Raw genomic sequence first — 15,826 nt, forward strand, 5'->3', positions numbered from 1 at the left:
TGCTGCGGCAAGCAGCGACTGTTGGAGATGACAGTTTTGATGAGGAGGAGGATCGGGTGCGATGGACGTGCTATCCTCGGTGCGACGAGATCTACGGCCTATGCTTAGTCACGACCTTCATTCATGTAGAGAGCGTCGAGGAGTCAGAAAGCTTGGAACTTGAGGTGTGTCACTTTCATCAGCGAGAAGAGAACCGACTTGTCGGAAGCGTTGCCATCTCCCACGGCTGCGACACTTGTCTCCAACTCACTGAGGCGAGTTCATGAGTACGTGAATATCATCATCCTCACTTGCAATTCGAGCTTACGCTGCGGCAATGCCCTTCTACTGTATAGGTGACCCTCTCTGAGGTTCTGCCGCTCTACTTGTCAGGCTCACTTCTCGGCAAGGACAATTGCTGTCATGACTCACTATGGTCTCGAGATGTTGTAGCAGAAGATTCATTCCTTGAAGGATGTTGTCACCCAGAAGAAGGTGCCCAACTCGCAGTACGTCTACAGCTGGTCACCTTTTGTTGTCTCGTTTGGCGCCGACATTCATGAATACCAATCCGCACATGCTATGGACAGAGCTTTTATTTCGCAGAGACTACAGCTTTAAACCGATCCGGGTATATTTGGGCTACCAGCCATACATGCATCGCGAACGATGCGAGGCTTGGTGGGCAAGGGATCTTAATAAGACTTGAAGGCCGAACGCAGGTTCTTCATCGATGCCAGCCAGCTCTGCATTGTCGTGCCGGGACCAGAGGCGGGGTTGGGCACATACAGAACCCCGTGGCCCGAGCCGGGAGTCATGAAGTCCTTGGCCTGGTTGGTAGGCGTACTGGTGATGTTGGCAAAGTACTTTGTGATGATGGTGGAGAACTCGTCGCCAGTCACGCCCATGAAGGTCGGCAGCACGGTGTCGGATGCAAACGACAGCGATCCGAACCTGCTCCCCGGGTTGGCCTGCGAAAGGCCGGGGAGGAACGTGTTGAACTCGCCGACCTGGCACTTGGGGCAGTCCCTGCCCGAGGGCTGGTTGATCTTCCAGCTAGGCCTGGTGTTGAGGTAGCCCGGCGTGGTAGCACACGAATCGGCGATCAGATGCGTCTTGGCCCACGGCCAGGCCTTCTTGGCGAGGTTGTAGTTGAGAGTCGCTCCGTAGCAGCCTGCACTGGTCCCGGTGACCCACACGTTGCTCACGCTGGGCACGGCGCCGGCGACGACCGAGAGGATGTTCTGGAAGTTGACGCTGCCGTGGTGGTTGATAGGCGCAGGCGCGCCAGGGTAGGTGACGACGTTGTTGCCTGCATGCACGTCGGCAGTGCAGTAGGGGACGAAGACATAGTGCGCCGCCGACCAGGGGTTGTTGCGTGCGGGATCGCGCGAGGTGAGCAGCAGCTGGTTCTCGAGCGATTGCCGGGTGTTCGCTTGGAAGGTGGCGTTGTTGTATCCCTGGAGGTTCATGGCCATTGGGGTGACAAAACACGACTGGGTATCCCAGCACGCTCCTCCGCCATCAAAGTAGATGAGCAGCTCGTTGGCGTTGGCGTGCATGTTGTAGGCGAAGCCAGTCTGACTGCCGTCGGCGCAGACGTTGCCTCCCTGATCGCTCCAGATCCACGTATCGTAGGCGGGTGGGACGAACGTGGAGCGGCTCCATGCGAGAGGGCTGGCAGTGGCGAGCATGGCTCCCGCCAAGAGGGCGAAGGACGCGGTCAGACTTGCACGCATCTTGTTTGTTCTCCTTGATGTGTATATGTGCGGTGACCTGAATGAGGAAGGGACAGAATAGCAAGGTGTCCTTCGAGGACGTTTATATACATCTCTTGATTGCAACGAAGCCCTCTCAATGACCGGCGTAGTCTGCTGCAAGGCGCGAACTTCCATCGGCTGTCACGTCTCTACGAGATCTTGAACAAGACGACACATCACTTTCGCATGAGGCGTGCGGACCCCGACGAGGCGAGCCTTAGGCTATGCACTGAGCTCCTTGGCGTAGCATCGATCCAATTTGAAGATCCATGCTCGCTGTTCAGCTGAGATGCGTTTTGTCATGCGCGGTATCCTTGGTTAAAATGGTCTGGCGGGAGTCTCGTACAGAGCGTTACGAGTAGCTTCGGACGCGGGAACGCCCATTGCAGGTCCGATCCACCAGACATGATAGTAGGAGGTCCCAGCCAGGACAACGTGGGCAGGTCCTACTCGACAGAGGGCCCGAGCAGGCGAATAGCGTAGCGAGAAAGCAAGGGGCCGAAAGGGGCCCTTTGAGCGAGCCAAGCGTCTCCGGCCCGACGAGGTGCGAAGGCCAAGTGGAGTCAAGGCTCGTGCTCACACGCTTCCCGCGGATACTCGCGACGGGACGCTGGCTAAAGCGGGCACGCGACGAAGGGCAGTGTTGAGGGGAAATACTGGTGCCGAGGCCGGCACTAGCTGCTCGGCACGAAGCACAAGCGGCTCGTGTGGGGTATCCATCCCTTGCTCCCGACCCGACCCCGCTTTTCAATGCGCATGAAGACGGCAGAAAGACGCAGTTCAGTTTTGTTTGACCCACGAATTTCTCAGTTCCCATGAAGACGCAGTGGATGGTGACAAGCGGAGTCCAAGATGGCCGCGGACGGGCTGTTGGACAGGGCGGAGTTGCAATCTGCGCAAATACCGTTGTCGTGCCGCTGCGATGGGTGCCAACGCGACAAGACAAGCGCGTTCCACTTGGCAGGGACCCTCAAACCGATGCCGCTTGACGACTCCTATCTTGCGACGCTAGCGAGCTGCGATGGATACGGCAGCGGTCCAACTTCTCTTCTAGGAACGTCGTCGTCGTCGAGGGCCGCTTTGCGTCCGCTACAGGCGAACGCCGAGGAAAAAGTCGCCGACAACAATGCAACGATGGTCACCAGCAGAGGCTCGCCTGTGTCGGAGCTTGAAACCTGGTCCCGGCTGCGCGCAAGACGTTCAACATTTCTTCGCATCTACGCTGCTCTCTACGATGTCTCCGCTCTGAGCCGGAAGCTGGTGATGATGAATGAGCTAGACGATAACGCAACGTAGAAAGATGGGACTAGAGCCATGCCTCTCGCACTCCTGAAGCATGGGGCGGAATTGAGTCCCTAAGCGAGCTCGGTTTCTGCATCCGAGCTCAGGGTCCCGAGCTCGCAATTGAGTGCAAGAGATCAATATACAGTAGCAATCGCAGGATCGACGCATCATGTTGATCTACAACTACTGTACTGTACAGTCTCCTTCGCTGGGCCGCGCTGCTGCTGGATGGCGTGCTCGCGCGATGAGGCCAGGCAAGCACCTGCTCGATGCACGTCGAGCTCAAGATGGGTGGTCCTAGCCTGCTTTGCTCTCATGGATGCCGTCTGATATGCACGGTTCGAGCCGGCGCAATCTCTGTTGACCGCGATGCGATCGGATGTTTCAGCACGGGCACCGGGAAGCACTCGAGCCTGTTTGCACGGCACGGCTCTCATCGTTTGAACATAGCAAATCATCACCAGGTGTCTTTGAACCAGAGCCCATTGCGGCTCAACCCTTGGCCCTTTTCATTGCGCTGCAGCCCAGCGCATGGTCCTCTTTACACGTCACGTCTTCAGAGCGGCTGGCTGCGATCGCCAGCCTACGCGTTTTGGCCTCGTCGGCAGACGCTGAGAATCACAAAGACTGACGCCACTGGACATCGTCGGCCGCGATGAAGGTGGTGCACCTTTGCCCGTCGCGCTCGCGTGGGTGTCGCTTTTTGCGCGCTGAGTTTGGAGCAATGGGCCCGCGTTGTCTCACCTCGTCCCTGACGCGCGATCCCAACAAAAATGCCCGATTCCCAGCGGCCCCTCATAGCGATGCTGCAGTAGCCGTGTCTCAGCGTTGCTGAAGCCTGAGAAGACCAAAGCTGACTGCTGCAAGGGTTCTTCCAGAAGTGGCTGCGCCGGTGTCACCAAGAAGTCGGGTGGAATCATGCCTGCCGCTGCCCGATTCCTCCGAGCCGGTCATGTCCGCTTCTCCGGCGCGTGCTGTGCATTCGCATTGATGCGCGCGAAAGGCCAACTACAAGCGACTTCGATGGATCGTCGCAACCAGGTAGAGGCGTCGCCAAAACGTTCGAGCAGCACAGCGACAGTGTCAACTGCATCCAGGAGCAGGCGCGTGACTTTTGGAATGTTAGGTCGTTTCCTTTGTTGCAGCCACATATAAGTATTATGTCAGCACGCGTAAGATGTGGATTTGGGTTCTGGCTGCAGCGCCGATTTTTTTCTTTCTCCCCTCTGCAGAGCGACGTGCAGCTGTGAGCAAAAAAGTGGAATTTGGCTGTTGAGCTGCAACATTTTCGGCTGAACGAAAGAGAGCTCTCCTCTGCGCTCTGCCCGCCTTCAAGCATTGCTTCCACAAACACCATCACGGCGCAACACAAAGGCTCCCTACACCATGTCGAAAGACGCAAAGAGCCCGACCAAGGAGTCCAAGAGGAAGTCCAAATCCTCGGACGCCGCAGAGTCGCCCAAGAAGTCCAAGAAGACCGCATCGGCAACCGCGTCTTCTTCTTCGAATGTGGAATCGACTTCGTCCAAGGGCAAGTCCAAAGCAAAGGATGGCCAGGCCACGCTCAAGGTGCAAGGCTCCAAGTCTGCGTCGCAGCAGCTGAGCAAAGCCGGAGCCGCCTTCGCCTCGTTTGCCGACTACAATCCGGCGCCCTCCACCAAGTTCAGCCTGTACCGCGCTGAGGGTCTGCCAGACGAGACGGGCGCACGAGACGACGCATCTGACGAGCGCTTGCTGCTTGCTGGCGAGACCGACACCATGGCCTACGTTGGCAACAACTTCGAGTTCGGCAGCACCGCCGAGGTGCGAGGCTACACGGGCGAATACATGGTGGGCATCTACGACCCCTCGAGCAGCTCGATCACGCTGCGTGCGCTACCCACGTTCCAGGTGGCGCGCTCGATCAAGGCCAACAGCTCGCTCGCATCCATCTCGAGCAGCCGCACGTTCGCCGACTATGGCGAAATGACCGCCGCACGCCGCGCACTCGGCGACGCCTTCGGTAATCGCAAGCAGAAGGCCAACGCGCGCAACCAGGACCGCATGAAGGTCGACACGGCCAACATGGAGGTCATTCTGGACGACTTTACCGGTGGCATCCAGGACAGCGTTGCGTCGCTGCCGTCGCTGGACGAGGTGCTGGCGTCGTCGACGGCTTCGCGACCCATGCCGCCCGCCAACCTGGACGCCAAGCACCCCGCCGAGGCGTACCGCATCTCGGACCTCATCCCTACGGACGTCTTCCAGGCGCTGCCGATACAGAAGCTCATCGACAACGTGCACGATGCCGACGAGCTGCAGAAGCTCATCCCCTACTCGCGCGAGTTCCCCGATTGGATCTGGTCGCGACTCGTCGACAACCTGCAGCGCAGCTCGCACCTTGGCGGCGGCAGCAAGAGCCAGAAGCACACCACTTTTGACGACGACGATGAGGATGCCGACAAGCCGGCGAACGGCGACGACGACGATGTGATGATGATGCCGGCGCTGGGTGCGACCGAGGACAAGGAGGATGCGACGAACAAGGTGCGCCTGGCGTACTACATGTCGATGCTGTGGTACCTGCACTCGCGACCCAAGTCGGTTTCGCAGCGCAGCCGCCTGATTACTTCGCTCAAACTGGATGGCGAGGATGCGAACAAGCGCATCGTGCGTGCGCTGCTGAACACATTCAGCGAGACGCCGGCGAACTCGGATCGGGCGCAGATGTCGGCGTTCCACCAGACCAAGCTGCTGGCGTACATGTGTGCGCTGGCGCTGCATCTGGACAACTTTTCGGTCGACTACGACAAGCTGGCTCGCAACTGCAACATTGCGCCGTCGACGCTGCGTGAGCTCTTCCGCACACTCGGCTGCACCGCCGCCACGACGGGCGGCGAAAAGCGCATGGTGCTCAAGACGCCCTTTACGCTGCCACAGCCCCGAAAGGGCAAGGCGGGCGGCCGAAAGTGAGGGCTGCTATCCACTCACCCACTCGTGTACATTCATCCACATTGCATTTCTCTCTTTTCCATCAGCAATAGTCTTTCTTTGATTCAGGAGTGAGATGCTGTGTTCTATGGCTGAGATTCGCGCTCGAGCGTGGCGGTGAAGTGCGACCAGAACGGGTGGGATTGCCATTCGGGCCCCATAGATTTCGCGACGGTGCCACGGGCGAAGCGTGTCGGTGGACCGTTCTGCGTTGGTGCTGTTTCTTCGGAGTCCTTTTCGAGGTACCATAATGTGTCTACGCCTTGGTCGACGAGATAGTGTCTGAGGCGGGTGTAGTTGAGTCCGACAGCATGCACGCCATGCGAATCGTCCGAGAGACACAGCCTACCGCCTAGCTTGATGATGAGCCGCAGAACGTCTGGGGCTGGGTAGGCTGAGGACCAACCCTTGCGGAAGGCTGCTGCGTTGCATTCGAACAGTGCGCCGTATGCCACGGCGAAGCGCACATTGCGTTCTACCTTGGCCCACAACTGCGGCTCTTCGAGCTTGAGTAGCGGCTCAAAGAGGCGGAAGAGGTCAAAGTGGCCTACAACCTCGGGCCGGAGTCGCTTCAGCACCTCGAGCTGATCGTCCAGATATGTGTGTACGAGCTCGAGATGCGCCTGCTTCTTGTCGCCGTGCGCGGCGGTCGAGGCAAAGCTCTCGACCGAGCGGTCGAATGTTTCGCGGTCAAAGTCGATGGGGATGGCGTGGCTGTGATGCAGCGATCCTACGATGTAGTCGACGGTTCCTTTACCAACTTTCTCGGGCGGAGTGTTCGCATCGCTACCGAGGGTGTGGGTGAGGTAGTCGAGCGTGCCTGGACTGGTGATGTTTTCGGTCTCGCAGCCGACGAGCACGTTCAAGCCGCGAGAGCTGTATGCGCCCTGTAGCCTACGTGCCTCGGAAAGATAGCTGTGGAAGGTGTCGCGTAGGTGGTCGGGCGTGATCGCAGCCTCGAGCTCTTCCGGATAGAGCTCCGATGGGTTCTGACGTGGGACGTGCTCGCTGAGGTGGAAGTGCGTGAAGCCGAGCGCTTGTGCGCGCTCCAGGACGTGCTCGAGCGAGTCCTTGGCATGCGAGCAGAACTGACCGCTGTGCGAGTGGTGCGAGTGCGGCATCTCTGTCCACTATAGTCAGGCGATTTGGAAGAGGAGCTTGTGGTCCAGCTGACCTTGAGAAAGTGGAGAAGAAGTGCGGACCTAGCCTCGGAAGTCGGAGTCACAGCCTACGTATCGACCCGATTGATTCCGATGCCAGACTTGAATCGGGTTTGAATTTCTAAAAGCGTTGCCGGCGGCAAGCCAGCAGCTTATCAGATGAAGAGCTTTGCTCGGCGCGGAGGGTGGGTGGCGAGCATTCAATATGCCGGCCACCCACGCAATGCGCGCTTACCGTGAGGCGAACGCCGTTCGTTTGCGGACCGGCTTTCCACCATGGCGCTGCCCCGTACATGCCGCTCCGAGCCTGTGTCGAGGCTTCAGGAGCCTGTGCATAGCCGCTCTGCAGTCCCCACCAGCCTCTCTGGGGCGCTGTCAGAGCTCCGACGATGATAGTGGTGGCTGTCGTCTTGGCAGTTGACACGGTCTGGCGGTATGGGCTAATACCGCCATGCGGGGCCACAGAGTCACGCGATGGAATGGCGACAGGCGACAACCAAAGGTTGCCAGACTTGCTCCGGGCCCCGAGTGGGATTTGGAGCCGAAAGATGAAGAAGCAGCAGACCCCAGTCAACCGGCTCCCAACCGGCATTCACTGCGCTTCCAAGGCGCAGAGAGCCAAAAAAACTTGGCTCGAGCGGAATTTCGCCGGGCAATTCAGCGCGTGAGCAGCAGAGGCAAAGCGAGGCGATTTGCGCAGAGGCCAAGACGCGAGGTGTTTTGAAACCAGATGGAAAATCTTAAATTTTTTGGCTCGGGCGAGAGCCAAATCAGAGAGGAAAAGCGAGATGGCGAGCCGGAAGTTGGCTGCCGGTGCACCTCTCGCGCCTTGGCTTTGGCCTTTTTTTTTTGTCTCCGCCCGGCACGCCCGACGAGTCAAACGACCAGAATCATCAGATTTTGGCAACACGCACGCGTCGCCTGTCTTTCCTCTGGTGAGGCGCCTGAGCGCGTGTCGCAGCGAGGGCCCAGCGTGGCGGTGGACGGTGGCGCGGCGCCTCAGTCGGAAGGAGGCGACTCTTCTTTTTCCAACACGCCTCGCTGCAGCACGTCGGAAGCAAGGAAGATCCTTTTTGTCTTCGGGTTCGCCGCCTCGTCGAATCAGACAGGAAACACGCCACGCTCTCTCACCCCCCACCTCACCACTGCTGCGCAAGAACTCCAAACAGGGTTCGAGCACGCGCAAATCTTTTTTTTTTTTTGCTTTCCTGTTTTCCGGCAGGATGGCCTGAGCCCGCGTGCTGTCGCTCCGTTCTTTCGACTGCAGCGCGTTGCAGCAAGGTCTGCATCCTCCGCCGCGATGCGTAGCTCATCGCGCTCTGGGCAGTGGCAGACCCGAACCCTCGATGCAGTGCCAGATCGTGTGCATGTGCCGGTCGGTGTGTGTGAGAGAGAGTGTGTGTGTGTCGGCTCATCCGCCACCGAACTTTCCTGCTTTGAGCGGAGAGCAGCGCAGCGCAGTGCCGTGAGCGTGCGATTCACATTCTTCGTCTGTGCCCGACATTTTGACCGACCACTCTTGCTCGAGACGCTCAATCATATGCTCACAACTCTATCCTTTTTCCTTCCCACACTCGTCCATTCATCCGGCACAGAGGCGCTTCCCGTCCCTTTCTCCTAGTCTTCGCCCCCTACAGACACGCTCGTCGCGGTCTTGCTTGCATCTTCCCCCTGGCCTACAAAAGCCACTGCGCTTCTGGAATCAGCCGCATCGCCTCTGCCACCAGCGCGACAAGCTCGATTCGCCACAGAGATCAACCGGCCTTTCGCTCTTCTCGCCTCAACCGAACGGCACATCCCAGAACATCTCCGCATCTAGCTCGACTCGACGCGCAGCTTGGTCATTACGCGTTTGCCACCGTCGGTTTCGGCTGCTTCATATCCGCACATCTGCCGAACGCGCCACCCCCGCGATCGACCGCGCAGCGCATCGCCGCCCCACTCCAAGACCGATACCATCCCCACCGCGTCTTAGGCACTTGCCATCATGGATCTCGTGCTCGAACTTGCAGACACCTATGCGCTCGACAAGGTGTGGGCCACTGCCCTGCCTGCGCTGCCTCGCGCGTTTGCCAAGGACCCCACGGCGCTAGCCTCGCTCGCGTCGGCGTCATCCGCATCCAACTTTTCGCACCTTCTTGGGCTCAAGGACGCCGCATCGTGGGCAGCATCCGCAAGCACATCGGCGTTGTCGCCCTCGAGCTGGTTTGAGAACACGGTGCTCAAGAACGCCGTCGCGTCGGCACTCGGCGGCGAGGCGGTCAACTGGTCGGCGCTCCAGAGCGTCTCGGCGCTGCCACGCGACAATGTGGTGCGTCAGACCGTATCGCTGCTCGTCCTGACCTACATCGGCATCCTGGTGCTCTACTTTACCTTTGCCGGCCTTTCGTACAAGTACATCTTCAACAAGGAGATGGAGAAGCATCCGCGCTTCCTCAAGAATCAGGTCAAGCTCGAGATCCAGGCGTCGATGCGCGCGTTTCTGCCGCTCGACTTTCTGACCGTCCCCTGGTTCGTCCTCGAGGTGCGAGGGCACAGCAAGCTGTATAACAGCATTTCGGACTACGGCTGGGCGTACGCGGTGCTTTCGGTGCCGCTCTTCCTTGTGTTCACCGACTTCCTGATCTACTGGGTCCACAGGATCGAGCACCACCCGCGGCTGTACAAGCACGTGCACAAGCCGCACCACAAGTGGCTCGTGCCCACGCCGTTTGCCAGCCACGCCTTCCACCCGCTCGACGGCTATGCGCAGTCGCTGCCCTACCACATCTTCCCCTTCGTCTTTCCGCTGCACCGCGTGGTGTCGATCTGGCTGTTTGTGTTTGTCAACCTGTGGTCGATCCTTATCCACGACTCGGACATGATCTGCAACTCGCCGCTCGAGAAGATCATCAACGGACCCTCGCACCACACGCTCCACCACCTCTTCTTTACGTGCAACTACGGCCAGTACTTTACGGTTTGCGATCGCATGGGCGGCTCGTACCGCGCACCGAGGCAGGAGGACGACCCGATGCTCGCCGTCACTGCCGCGAGCGAAAAGGCGGCTCTCGCACAGAAGAAGGCCGTCGCAAAGGCCGAAGCCGCCGCCCAAGGTCTCTCGGACGACCAGTCCGATGCCTCGTCCAGCGGCGATGAGGGCGTCGTGATCAAGAAGAACAAGTAGTTTCGCGCTCTCTCGCAATAATGGACTCGACTCCGCCCACCCAATGCCATATACCTTGCTGCGGCTGGCATGTGTGGGCGCCGCAATCCTCTTTCTCTCTCATTTGGATCCACTTCAATCAGAAAAACCAGCATTCCCACCAATCCACCTGGCGCGCGTGGCGTCTAGATGTGTGTCATTGCGTGTATGAATCGTATGAGTTGTATGCGCGATTCTAGAGGCCCTTGTTGAATTCGACCTGGGTGATGGGGTTGCCCTGGGGGTCGGTGAGGTGGTGGAACTTGGGCTCGAGCGTCTGTGGCGACGTCTTGGCCACCTGCGGGAAGGTGGCGATGGCGGGCGGAAGGAAGACGAGCAGACTGGTGCCGATGAGGGTGAGGTCGACGGCGCGCGTGAGGGCGCCGCTGGCGGGAATCACACGTGCGCGCTGCAGGAACTTGAGTGCCAGTGGCGGCAGGATCAACGTCGGAACTGCAAAGCCACACCGCAGAAAAGTCAGCTTGGTACTGTGGGACGCAACGTGCGGCAGAGATGCGGGTGAACTTACTGTTGGTGAGGACGCGCGAGGCAGCGGTCATGGCCACGGCCCGCTGGCCCGCCTTGGAGCTGTCTCCGACATGATGGCGGTTGCCCTCTGCATCGCGGATGTACACGCCGACGCCGTCCTTGATCTCCTTCCAGCGCATGCAGCTGATGTTGACGATACCCGCACTAGCGACGCTGACAAAGGGTACCAGGCTCGTAAGCACGCCCTTGACGCCCGGGCTGACGCGCAGCTTGGGTACGCCTCGGCTCATGCCCACGGCGATGCCCACGGCGCTCGTCGTGGCCGCAGCATACGCCAGCCCGACCTCCTTCATGTTCATGGGTACGCTCTTGTTGGCGTTCGAGTAGTTGACCGCTACGTTGAGACTCTGGTTGACCCATTGCCAGAAGACGATGCCCGCCAGACTCGGGTTGGGCATCAACATTCCACCCACCACGAGCAGGTTGGTGGGCACAAACGCGGCCATCCTGAACGGCAGCAGAATCACCTCGCCCGTATCTGGGTGCACGGACGAGTCGACCAGCTGCTTGGCCTTCCAGTATCGCTCCGCCTCGGAGCGCGGCACCAAGTACGTGCCCGTGGTGCGGTTGGCGGGGAACTTCGCCTCGTAGCTCGCCACGGTCTCCTGTGCGGCTTTGAGCTCAGCATTCGAGGCAAGCAGCGTAAGCGGCGAGGTGACCGAGGCAAAGTGGAGCAGTCGTCCCTTGAACGTCGAGAGGTCATAGCGATCCTTGGTGATGTCGACCAGGTCGGCCTGCGGTGTATACTCGGAGGTGGTGGAGGCTTCCGAAGGCGAGTGGATCGCATACCGCTGCCGAGCCACTGACAGCAGCGGCGTACTCTCCACGGCCCCGCCGGGCGAGATGGCAGAGGTAGTCATCTCGAGACTAGCTTGCCTGTTCGTGGTGGTACGCAGAGAAGCACGACCCACCCTCATGATGCAAAGATGACTCGCCGACTGCAACTGTGACGCGAAATCGCACCAAAAACGTGGCCCCGGCCGTGCCAAATTGAATGTTTCACCGACAACCGAATCGCCCCACACTCGAAACACACTCGACACACTCGACACACTCGACACGATCGCCAGGCCTGATCCTGTTACGACATTGGATTGCGAATGCCAGCTAGTGAACCCCCCACAGATGCGTTTCCGAGTCCCATGCGGTGCTGGCCACCAGGCCGTCTTGAAAGAGACTCCATGCCACGCCTACGACGAACTCGGTGTGTGTGTCGTGGATCTTGCGCATGGCGCCGGCCGCGGCCGCGTTGGGGCCCTGCCCCGGTTGCGGTGGTGGTTGCACTACGCCGGGTGGTCCACTGAGCGCTGCTGCGTCGGTATCCCATATGCGTGCGGTCATATCGTAGCTCGCACTTGCGAGCAGCTGGGGTGCATGCGGCGAGTAGGCCACCTTTCGCACGGCGTATTCGTGGCCCAGAATCGCCGCCAGCGGCGTTGCGACATCGAGCGGTGACGCCATGGCACCCGGTGGCTTGGAGACGGCATTGCGCAGATCCCAGGTCTTGATGACGCGGTCGGTGCTGCCGGTAGCTATGGTCATCGGGCGATACTTGTTCCAGTCGAGACACAGCACCTCGCCTCCGACGGGCACGGTTGCCGTGGGTTGCGCGGCTGGTTGGCGCAGGTCAAACAGTCGGAGATGGCCGTCTCCACACGCTGTTGCGAGCAGGTCGGGCGAGTGTGGTGAGAAGGCACATGCATAGACGCAGCCGGTATGCGCGGTGATGGCCATGATGCTGTTGGGCCGTTCTGGATGCCACAACCTGACGCTGGCGTCCCAGCTGGAGCTCGCAAAGACGTTCTTGTTGATGTTGTTCCAGTCGACGCAGAAGACCTCTCTGTTGTGCTCCTGCCAGTTGCGGATCGGATGATCCTGCAACGCACAGTCCCACAGCTTGATGGATCCGTCGCCGGACGCGGTGACGAGCTGGTTCTCGTGTGCCTCGCTGAACGCAACGTCATACAGCCCGTCCTGCGTATCGAACACCTTGTCCACCACCAGACTCGGGTGAGGCGCAGATGCGTTGCGTGCGAGCGAGAGAATGTGCAGCCGTCCGTTTCCCACCAAGCCGTAATTGGCTGATGAGGCCACCGCGAGTCGTTGTTCAAAAAAGGGCGACCATGCGATCGAGTAGCCCGCGTATCCTGGTGTGCGCACGCGCGCCAGTGGCGGTGTGGGCGGGTTCATGGCGAGCGATTGAGACCGTCGCCGATGATGCGAGAGTTGTGGGGTGCGGTGATGGTGGGTGTGTGGAGACGCAAAGTTGAGTTGGCTTGTGCTTGTGCTGGAACGAGATGGTGGCCCTTGCGATCTTCCGGGTAAGCTGGCCGTCGAGCGCGCCGGTTAGCCGATGCCGTCGTGGATTCCGTGAATTTGTGCGCCGATTTTGTAGGTAAATTCGGCAAAAAGGTTTGGTCGAACTGGGATTCGAACCCAGGAAATACTGGAGGTGTTGCCATAACGTGGCCAAGAAGTCAGAGTTCTTGAAGCCAGCCCCATAACCACTCGGGCATTCGACCAGAGTAGTGCAGGAACAGCAGAATATGCAGTACAGCACCGCTTGATCTCCTGAATGCCGACCGACACGAATCCCGTCGCCGGTCCGCGGAAAAATGGGCAACGGGTGCGGAAATGACTTCATCTGTCCGCTCGAATGCCGGTGCCAGCGTCTGTCGAAATTGGCGCCGATGGGAAAGTGCGCCGTGGGAACGCTCACCGTTCGGCCCGAGCGGGAGGCGTGAGCTCTCCAATGACCGGCGCTGCCAACGACAGTGTGATGCACCGTGCGGAAGGCATTCCGATGCTGAGCTACAGCCGTGAGTGGTGCGTGCTTCTCTGGTGCCCGGCGCGGCTATCAGGCCATCTGCGCAAGGACGGACAAATGCGTGTCATGGGCCTCCGCAGAGTGGAATTTTCGGCCAATCTTCGATTCCTGCGGTTTTGGCTCAGAAATCCGATGTCATGCGCCCAGCCGCTTCGGCATCTCTGCGCCAAAACTCGACGGCGCCATTTGTCAGGCGTAGAGCAGCGCAGCGCAGCGCAACGCAGCGCCACGCAAGGGCCAACGGCGCGCACCACGCAGCAGCAGCAGCACCTCAACCGTCGGAATCTGCTCAGCCGCTCGGTACCGTTTATAGCACGCGCCCAATCACCATGCTGTGATTGCCGTGCTAACCACGCCGCTGGACGGCATTCAAGCTCGGCTGCGCGCCAGCTAACTTAGCATCAAACCACACCGCCCCGGCCAACATTGCCGTTTGGCCCCACACCACCACCACCACCACCAACCCCTTCTCCGCCGGTGTCGCATCTGCTTCGCCATCATGCCGTCGCAACTCTTCGCCGTGTCGACGCAGAGCTCGCTCGTCTCGTCGCCCACCTTTTGGTCCGCTGCGGCGATCGTGCTGGCGCTCTTCGCATGGAACCTGCTCCGCGTCCCAGCGGGCCTCAAGCGCCACGGCCCCGTCAAAGCATACACCAAGTCGCTCCTGCCCGGCCTCGGCCCCTTCCAGCTCTACTCGGAGCGCAACAGCTTCCTGCGCTCCGTGTTTGGCGACCCAGAGACATGGGACCGCACACCGCCGACGCAAGATTCGGTCCGCGTCAACTCGCGCGGCCACATCATGACAATCATCAACAATCCCACCAAGGACGGCAAGACCTTCTTCCACGACCGCGGCCTCAACTTCAACAATGGCTACGAGGTCATGTTTGCCGGCATCCCACAGCTGCCCTCGTGGCTCCAGAAGACGCCGCCCGCCGACGATGCCGGCTCGGACGGATTCGTGCAGAACCTGCGTGGCAGCCTCAGCACCACCAGGCTCCAGGACAATCTGTCCGAAATGGTGCGCTGCTCCGTGGATTTGTTCAAAACCCTGCCCGATAGCGGCGACATCAACATGCACGCCACCATCTATCCGCTCGTCTTCCAGATCAGCATCCTGTTCGTCGGCCTCGCCGAGCACGCACGCGACATCAACGCCGTCAAAGCCATGGAGGCGCCCTTCTGGTCGTTTGCAGACAATACCGGCTTCATGGCCACGCACTTCCCGCTGCTGCCCATCCCCTCCACCGTCAAAAAGTGGATTGGCGCTGTAAAGATGTCGACGGCCATCCGCACCACCGTCGAGAAGCGCAAGGCCGAGGGTCGTCGCGAGAACGACTACATCCAGGAGATGATCGACCGGGACGCATCGATCAAGTCGATCGAAGACTTTATCATGGGCGGACTGTTTGCCGCGATTATCAACACCACGGGCGTCACATCGTATCTGCTCGCTTTTCTCTGTACCGATGCCAAGCTTCGCGATGAGGTTCGCGCGGAGTTCGAAGCCATCTTCCGCAAGGCCGCGGAAGAGCGCGGTGACGACTACGACACGCTCACGCTGCAGGAGAAGCTTGAGCGCACGCCGCTGTCTGTCTGGGAAGGCGAATTCCCGATCTACGACAAGGTGCTCGACGAGACGCTGCGAATCCTGATGATCAGTCTGATCTTCCGACGCAAGTTGCGAACGGCATCCAAGGTGACGCAGACCACCACCACGATCGCCGGTTCAGAGGTGCAGGACCGCGAATTCGTGTCGTTCTGGCTCGGAGCGGCGCATCGTAACAGCACCATCTACAGCGAGCCGCTCAAGTTTGACCCGACGCGCTTCGAGCGTGGCGAGGGCAAGAAGGAGGGCGAGTTCGTACCCTGGGGAAGCGGCAGGCATGTGTGTCTGGGCATGCGATTCGCCAAGCTCGAAATCAAGACCGTCCACGCCGCTTTCCTCCTCACCTTCCCCGATACGACCACTACCGATGGCAAGGGCAAGCCATTTGTCGATGGAGATCTGCCCCTCCCGGACCAGGAAAGCGAACACAGAAGGTACCCCATCAAACCCGTCGCCCTCTCGTACAACACAAACACCCTGCGCGCCTTGCATCCGACGCACTAG

At 59.8% G+C, this 15,826-nt stretch overlaps 9 protein-coding genes and 1 non-coding gene across 10 annotated transcripts; 5 read left to right on the plus strand and 5 right to left on the minus strand.

Annotated features, from left to right (window-relative positions):
* Positions 1-674: 674 nt before the first annotated feature.
* On the minus strand, positions 675-1,718 carry PAN0_009d3695 (lipoprotein; the record flags this gene model as incomplete). The annotated part of the gene is made up of 1 exon (XM_014800655.1): positions 675-1,718. One exon carries the CDS (start codon positions 1,716-1,718, stop codon positions 675-677), a length of 1,044 nt encoding a protein of 347 aa, XP_014656141.1.
* A 999-nt stretch (positions 1,719-2,717) lies between these two features.
* Positions 2,718-3,324, plus strand: PAN0_009c3696 (uncharacterized protein; the record flags this gene model as incomplete). The annotated part of the gene is made up of 2 exons (XM_014800656.1): positions 2,718-2,999; positions 3,223-3,324. The coding sequence occupies 2 exons, from the start codon at positions 2,718-2,720 to the stop codon at positions 3,322-3,324; spliced, it is 384 nt and encodes a 127-aa protein (XP_014656142.1).
* Positions 3,325-4,409: 1,085 nt separating this feature from the next.
* Positions 4,410-5,975, plus strand: PAN0_009c3697 (RNA polymerase I associated factor, A49-like protein; the record flags this gene model as incomplete). The annotated part of the gene is made up of 1 exon (XM_014800657.1): positions 4,410-5,975. The coding sequence occupies one exon, from the start codon at positions 4,410-4,412 to the stop codon at positions 5,973-5,975; it is 1,566 nt and encodes a 521-aa protein (XP_014656143.1).
* Positions 5,976-6,079: 104 nt separating this feature from the next.
* Positions 6,080-7,114, minus strand: PAN0_009d3698 (histidinol phosphate phosphatase H; the record flags this gene model as incomplete). The annotated part of the gene is made up of 1 exon (XM_014800658.1): positions 6,080-7,114. The coding sequence occupies one exon, from the start codon at positions 7,112-7,114 to the stop codon at positions 6,080-6,082; it is 1,035 nt and encodes a 344-aa protein (XP_014656144.1).
* A 2,026-nt stretch (positions 7,115-9,140) lies between these two features.
* PAN0_009c3699 (c5-sterol desaturase) lies at positions 9,141-10,319 on the plus strand (the record flags this gene model as incomplete). The annotated part of the gene is made up of 1 exon (XM_014800659.1): positions 9,141-10,319. The coding sequence occupies one exon, from the start codon at positions 9,141-9,143 to the stop codon at positions 10,317-10,319; it is 1,179 nt and encodes a 392-aa protein (XP_014656145.1).
* Positions 10,320-10,533: 214 nt separating this feature from the next.
* Positions 10,534-11,803, minus strand: PAN0_009d3700 (mitochondrion protein; the record flags this gene model as incomplete). The annotated part of the gene is made up of 2 exons (XM_014800660.1): positions 10,534-10,790; positions 10,867-11,803. The coding sequence occupies 2 exons, from the start codon at positions 11,801-11,803 to the stop codon at positions 10,534-10,536; spliced, it is 1,194 nt and encodes a 397-aa protein (XP_014656146.1).
* A 190-nt stretch (positions 11,804-11,993) lies between these two features.
* On the minus strand, positions 11,994-13,076 carry PAN0_009d3701 (WD40 repeat-like protein; the record flags this gene model as incomplete). Its single annotated transcript, XM_014800661.1, has 1 exon — positions 11,994-13,076. The coding sequence occupies one exon, from the start codon at positions 13,074-13,076 to the stop codon at positions 11,994-11,996; it is 1,083 nt and encodes a 360-aa protein (XP_014656147.1).
* Positions 13,077-13,301: 225 nt separating this feature from the next.
* PAN0_t009d0002 lies at positions 13,302-13,408 on the minus strand. The gene is made up of 2 exons: positions 13,373-13,408; positions 13,302-13,337 (listed from the first exon to the last, which is right to left on the minus strand). It is a non-coding gene; the product is annotated as a tRNA-Sec (tRNA).
* A 134-nt stretch (positions 13,409-13,542) lies between these two features.
* Positions 13,543-14,051, plus strand: PAN0_009c3702 (uncharacterized protein; the record flags this gene model as incomplete). The annotated part of the gene is made up of 2 exons (XM_014800662.1): positions 13,543-13,705; positions 13,861-14,051. 2 exons carry the CDS (start codon positions 13,543-13,545, stop codon positions 14,049-14,051), a joined length of 354 nt encoding a protein of 117 aa, XP_014656148.1.
* A 161-nt stretch (positions 14,052-14,212) lies between these two features.
* Positions 14,213-15,826, plus strand: PAN0_009c3703 (monooxygenase; the record flags this gene model as incomplete). The annotated part of the gene is made up of 1 exon (XM_014800663.1): positions 14,213-15,826. The coding sequence occupies one exon, from the start codon at positions 14,213-14,215 to the stop codon at positions 15,824-15,826; it is 1,614 nt and encodes a 537-aa protein (XP_014656149.1).

This window comes from Moesziomyces antarcticus (genome assembly GCF_000747765.1).
Source record: "Moesziomyces antarcticus DNA, scaffold: scaffold_v10009, strain JCM 10317, whole genome shotgun sequence".
Classification (NCBI taxonomy): domain Eukaryota; kingdom Fungi; phylum Basidiomycota; class Ustilaginomycetes; order Ustilaginales; family Ustilaginaceae; genus Moesziomyces; species Moesziomyces antarcticus.